The 6899-nt window shown below is 32.0% G+C and overlaps 1 protein-coding gene across 1 annotated transcript; it reads right to left on the bottom strand.

Moving 5' to 3' along the window:
* Positions 1-651: 651 nt before the first annotated feature.
* LOC126698993 (transcription factor bHLH62-like) lies at positions 652-3605 on the bottom strand. Its single transcript, XM_050396541.1, has 8 exons — positions 2492-3605; positions 2196-2405; positions 1990-2055; positions 1835-1903; positions 1671-1742; positions 1357-1578; positions 1097-1196; positions 652-1007 (listed from the first exon to the last, which is right to left on the bottom strand). The coding sequence occupies exons 1-8, from the start codon at positions 3275-3277 to the stop codon at positions 970-972; spliced, it is 1563 nt and encodes a 520-aa protein (XP_050252498.1). The 5' UTR covers positions 3278-3605; the 3' UTR covers positions 652-969.
* Between the last annotated feature and the right edge of the window lie 3294 nt (positions 3606-6899).

Here is a 6899-nt window from a genome sequence, read left to right as displayed (position 1 = left end):
CCCAGAAACTGGATTTTCAACTACCAGCCCCTCATAAAAAGATTGGTATATTTATTAATTTTTAAGGGTATCTTTACAAACCTGAACTCCACTACAATCCCTTTTCTCCATTCACAATATATATATATATATATATATATATATGTTAAAAGTAGGTAAAGATTAAAAAGTTCTTTTGATTCATTGGGCCTAGTCAGAATCTCACCACTTGATAACCTGGGATTCCCTATTATGCTCTTTTGTATTATAAAAGAATTTAACTTTTTTTTTTTTTTGTTTAAAGGAGTGGTTATAACTTCTAACCTTTGCTTGATTGATATTTTATTCTGCACTGTAAATAAGGGAACAGAAGCTTCTGTATTTGGTTAATAATGAAAATTACAGGAGCCCAAAATATGGCAGAAATTATGGTTGACCCCAGCTCAAGATAACCAAATGTCCTAATCATTCAAATATAGACTTTTTTTTTGAGTGCAGAGCCCCACTTATACAGCTGGTTACAACAAAAATGAGAATCATATCTACTAGATTACATGATTTAACAATTAACAGTGTTGCAATTGACATGACACAAATATAAATGATAAAGATGGTTGCCAAATTTTCTTGTACAATTGATATATAGGACAAAATGTCTAACAGGAAGGATAGTGAAAGCTTGTAGAATAGAAAACTCTTCTATTAATTAGCACTGTAATTGTTATATTACATGCGGTGCAGAAAGACTTTTTGCACCAAAAGACAGTGGATAGTGGATACAAAAAATAACTCCCCCCCAAAAAAAATTAGACAACAAAATCACATTGAAAAGGAAAAAAAAAATTAAAATGAAAAAGAAAAAATTGTCCACTTCATTAGACCTAAAGATGAATGGCTTAGTGGTTCATGTAATGGGCCAAATTAATCTCTTGTATATACAGCAGCCTCTCTTTGCTTCAGGGCCTTGAATTGATGAGGGGTGCAAATCAATCACTGCTCAACCTTCATGTGTGGTACTTGATTTGAGCCTGCATGATAAGAATTCTTATCATGGATCACATTTTTGTGGGTGTGAATCACTTTCAAAGGAAAACTTTTGATTCCCTCATTTCCTTACCATGGAAGCTTTGTGGCTGCAATGCTGTTTCCCGGCTAGGATTTTGACCCAAACCCATTTGTACAATGGTTTGCAGGTCATCTTCACCAAAATTTGGATACTGGATATAATCAAACAAAAGGGGATTAGACCTACGTGTGCATTATTTCGCTAGCTTATTTGTTAAAAAGTGAAACAAAAAGTGACTTTTAATAAATAAATTGATTTATATGAATTTTGAACACCATTATTGTTGAGGAAAATGTCAAAATTTTGCTTACTTGAGCAACACTCTCACTAAATCCATTGAGTGGAAGTAATTGCATGCTTAGACTTTGGCATAGTGCAGTATCAATTGGGTCCACAGAGCATTGGGTCACTGTCCCGTTGGATATGTTGCTATGTAGTGCTGGATTTTGCTGGGGCTGCTGACCATAAAAAGCGGATGCCGAGGAATCTAATGGGAATATTGGGTGTGGCAAATTGTTGTTCGATTGAAATATCTAAAAAAAAAAAGATGCCAAGAAATTCCAATTGAGGAAAATTGGAATGTAGAAAATAGAAAAAGCCTTCCTTAAAAAGAGAACAAACTTACATCTTTTGAAAATAGACTATCCATGCTGGCATCCATTCTGGTATTGACAGAAGCCAATTTCATGGAAAGGAACTGCAACAATATTTCCATGCCCAATTAGCAAGGTAAATTGAATTTTTTAAAAACAAAATCACAAATTGTTAATTGACTAGACATTACTTTACCTCGACTTGACGTTGCAACGACTGCACATAATTTATAATTTCATCAAGCATAAGTGCTTTTCCGGTGACCTGAAATGCAAAATCATAGGCCATATTAGTTGACATATTCGTGTACTTAAAATCCTATCCATTCAAATTCTAAACTTTTTTCACACCTTATTGCAACCAGGTACAAGATCTTGGAGAAGCTTCATCCTTTCGCTAATCTTCTCTCTTCGGACCTATCGAATGTTAAAATAATGGCTAAATGATTAAATTTACAGTTTCCTAATAACATAAATTTTTTGGAAAATTGATAATTTCTCATCCAAAACATGAAAATGCAATGACAAATTGGAGAGAACTGAGACATAATTCTTACTCTTTCGGCGAGACTATGGCTGTCAGTAGCCTGACCCCTTCTTGCTCTAACATGAATGTAGTCCTTGGGAGGCTCGGGAGGTTTTGTGTTAGTCTTGTCTGCACTACTTTTTTGGGTTTCGTCCTCTGCCTTAACAGGGTCATTTCCATTTCCATTATCCTCATTAGGCTTGCTTCTTTTTGCTCTCGAGTTATCATTAGCTTCACCCACCTGGAAGCAAAGTAACACTGAATTCAATATATGCTCAACCAAATCAAAATGGGAAAATTGGATAGAATTGACTTACAAATCTATACCTTTGTAGCATTGGCAGATGGTGATGATGATGGAGGCTCCTTTTTCCCCCTGGAAGCTGTTTTTCTTTTCCTGGAATTGGAATCCCCATTTGGGTTTTGTTCAGAAATGGTGGATTCCTCTTGAGAATCCTGCAATGGAGAAGAATTCTTGTTTTCCTGGGCACCCGATTGAGATCCCTGTGCTTTGAGAGAAGGACTACTACAAACTCTGGGGAGATTCTGATTCCCATTTCCCATCAAAAGATTTGGTTTCTTCTGGAATTCAGTGTTGTTTAGTCCCAATTGGCCCGTTCTACCATTGAAACTCCTGCTTCCAAAGCGTGAAAACCTTGCAGCTCTCTCAGCAAATCCAGGGTCAGCAGAGAACTCTGCCACACTAGAATTCAAAGGCATAGACTTTCCCAAACTGGGTAAGTTCTCTTTTACCAAATGATCAGTCATAGGCAAGCTTAGCTGCTTAGGAGGAGAATTCAGAGGAGTGCTATAGCATGAATTGTTGGCACTGTTGTTTCCAATGTTTCCCAGCTTTCCTATCAACTCCCTGATCACAAAACTGTCATTAGAAACATTGTTAGTTGACGCTGCAGGTGAAGACACCATTGAACTCAAGGCTGAATCAAAGTGGACACTTTGATCTGCGTTGGAACTAAAAAAGCAATCTTGGGATTGCTCAGTCCCTTGAATTTGAATCTCCATGGCTGCTGAAAGAGAGTGCCAAGTGGGCATTATTGAAGCTGATGGTGTTTCAAAATGCAGTGCTGGGTTCAGAAAAAATTCATTCTCCATGTTGACACTTAATTGACAATTTCACTAACTAGTTAAAAGGACTAAGTTGATTAAAGCTTTTGGGTTCCTCTTTTTTTGTGTTTCCTTTTTCTTCTTTCTTTGTTGGTCTCAATAAAAAGCAAGATGGTTTGGCAAAGAGAGGTTGGAAATTTGTAATGATTGAATGTGGTTCAATATGACCCTATGTGAGCTAAATGGGGGGGCTGAGTTGGGTGAGAATGAGAGAGAAACAAGAAGAAGGGACTAAGTTTGGTGAAGAAAAGCTAAGCAAAAGCTCTTTCTTTGTGAGTGAGAGAGAGAGAGGGGCAGGGGGGAAGGGACATGGTTGGGTAGTGATGAAGTTAAATAGGCAAAAAAGATGAAGATTTTTATTTTTTTATTTTTTATTTTTGAATTAAAAAATATATGAGGATTTGTTGACCTTTATATTTTTTATTATTTTATATTTTTTTTATTACACTGATAAATTCCAATTCTTCTGTGTCTCTCTCAATCCGTAAATGGTGGAAAGAGGAGTTGCCGGGCCTTGGACGTTAAAATACCCAATGTCCAATTTCCTCTCTAGAAAGTTATCTTAAATTCATGAAAGCCTGGAAACTGTTAAGAGGGGTTTTGGGATTTTTTATTTTTTATTTTATTTTATTATAAATTTTTTATTTCCTTATTGTTAATTATGTAAGAATGGTTGACTCAAATTGATGATTTTAACATATATGTTAAAGGAGTTGTGGAAAATTGTCTTCAGAAAAGGAGTTGTGGAAAATTTGAAAACCACTCGAGTGCAAGACTCATTGCTTGTTAGCTTTTAGCAGTTAAGCACTAGAAAAATCTAAAACTATTTAACTTTTAGTTTTTTTATAAAAAATTTATAAACTGACTTGACCATAAGTACGATTAGTGTGTGGCGACCATTAATATTGTTAGTGTATAAGCCTATTGGGTCCTGACTCATTTAGTTTATCTATCAATCACTCGTATTACTTGTACTTTACCTATACTTGTACCATACTTATTTTTCTTCGATGGCGGCTTTATAAATCTGTTTTAGAGTAATTATTATGAAATTTAACTTATACAAGATCTAATAAAAAGAAAAATTCATATATTGACAAAAAAAATATACAAATATATAAAATTTTACAATTTCATTCCATGAGTTTTCTTATTTTGAAAACGATACATGATAGTTTCATTATTAATGTTACAAATTACATCTCTTTCAAAATTTTAGTTCAATAAAATTTTTCTTGAACATTTTCTTTTTGTTTTTAAGGGCTTAATATATTATTAAGGAGACCAAAATCTAAGGACAAAATTTAACTGCAAATTTAGTTGTACCCTAAGACTTTAATTCTCACTAAACAAATTAACATGGCTATATATTTTGATAATATAACTGTTGAATTATATATTTTTTATGTTTTTAAAACACATGTGAAATTTCATGCCATTCGAATGTTAATTATCATTTGATCCATAAACTTATTTTTTATGTATAATTTTAGACTATAAAAACTCAAAATTTAAACATTTGGTAGATGACATAGCTATTGATCTTTGATCTTTGATCTTTTTGAAAATTTGTAAGCACGAAGGATATAAGAAGAAAATATAAGCCAATGATGGATTTGTGGAAATTTACATCCAATAAAAAAAATATTAAGTGGAGTTGTATCCTTAATCTACAACCAAGTTCGATGCCAAACTTTGCCCAAAAATCAATTATGTTGGGCTTAAAAAATTTTAGGATGGTCATAAATTTTTTTTAAAGGTAAAGAACATCATAAATTTGTTAAAATTTATATATAATTTTTTTTTCCAGGTCAAGGTGGTCCTATGATTACCTGACATTAATGTGGAGTCACACCTATATGATTTCAAATATAAGAGGAATCCCTTGTAAAATTTTCATTATTGAATACAATATAATTTTTTCACAATTTTAATAAATATAATAAATAAATATTTGAAAGACTTTCTAACTGATTGGTAGTAACACATGTTTATGTCCTAAAATTTGTAATATTTTTAAAACTACATAGTATTGATAGACCATGCATGGCATGACCTTATTATGCAGATATTTTTATTTTTGGGTTTGACTTACTTTTAGTATTTTTTTTAAATGAAATCTTTTTTTTATTTTAATAAGAGACTACCATATTACTCACTAACTAACTAAAATGTGGAGATTAAAACTCACTACTACTTGTCATTGTATATTTAAAATAAGGGTCATGCTAATGAAAAAAAAGCTGTCAAAACATTAATTGTTTTTTTTTTCCTATAAAAACTTTCTTTAACTAGATTTTTAATCAGTGACTTAGGGACATTTGTTAGCATTTCCCTTTAAATAAAACGACATGTTGGGTTAAAAATATACTAGAGGTATATACTGTTAATAGAAGAATCATCAAAATGTAAAAAGTCAAAAGTCAAATCGAGCATGAAAGAATTACTAAAAGATTGTATAGAAAAATGTAGAGATTAGTTTATACACGGGGGGTTTCGATGTGTACGCATTGTGCATGACATCGAGGATGTGAATTAATTAGATGGATGCAGTGCATGACAAGAAACATGAAGTGAATGGAAGTCATGTCCACAATTAAATCCATGTATCTTAGTTAGGTCCATAATATGTGGCCATAAACTCACCTCATTCATGCCTTCACTTTTACTTATTTCCTTTTATTTTTTATTTGCTGCTCCTTAGTCCTTAGATGGTTTTCCTTTCAATTGGCCAACAAGATGTCGTGTGTCCCAAATTAAAATGAATGCTTTTTGCTAACAGAATCAATGCTTTTAATTGATGACTCCTCCACTCTTTTTTTAGGGGCTTACGTGAAAGTATAAAGAGTTTATGAGTAATTCTTTTTTATATATATATATATATATGAATGATTAACTTTTAGGTATTCTTAAAGTACAGAAAATATTGTTAACTTCTCTCATATTCATGGTGAGATCTATTCATGATAGGGTCTACTTATTGAATTCTTAGTTATAAATTTGATTTCTAATTCTTAATTTTACAGATTTTAAGTGTTAAATTTATGAATTTGTTTTAATCTGAAACCTCTTGTTATCTCAATTATTCATTTTCATTATTTTAGACCCTAACAAAACAAAGATGAGTGAAAAATCAATGATTAAACTATACTGGCCTTGTTCTTCTTAAATCAATTTGGCAAGTATTGAACATAAAAGATACAATGAGAAAACTCCATTTATAGTTGGCTTAAAGTGATAAAGTGATGGTCAGAAAATCAAAATTAATTGATTAGGTGAAACACCAAGTTTTATCAATGATTCCCCTTCTCCCCCCCTCTTTTTTTGTGTTTCGTTATAGTTTGGAACAATGAAATAAATAATAAAGATGTATAAAGGCTTTAAATAAATTTTTAAAAAAAATTAATGGTTTGAAATTTTAAAAGAAATTATCTTATTATTTTAGCCTTTGAAAGGTTTTAATATTGCTACCGACTCAAATTTAATTCACGAAATTATCACTATTTAATATTTATAAGATAGGACATTGAGATACAGTAACATATTCGGTGTTAAAAGTGGTTAGAGTGTACTGTGTATGACATTGTTGTTTTCTCTTATGGGACCCCAC

This window comes from Quercus robur, chromosome 9, assembly GCF_932294415.1.
Source record: "Quercus robur chromosome 9, dhQueRobu3.1, whole genome shotgun sequence".
NCBI classification, from domain to species: domain Eukaryota; kingdom Viridiplantae; phylum Streptophyta; class Magnoliopsida; order Fagales; family Fagaceae; genus Quercus; species Quercus robur.
This window is presented reverse-complemented; position numbering and strand designations above follow the sequence as displayed.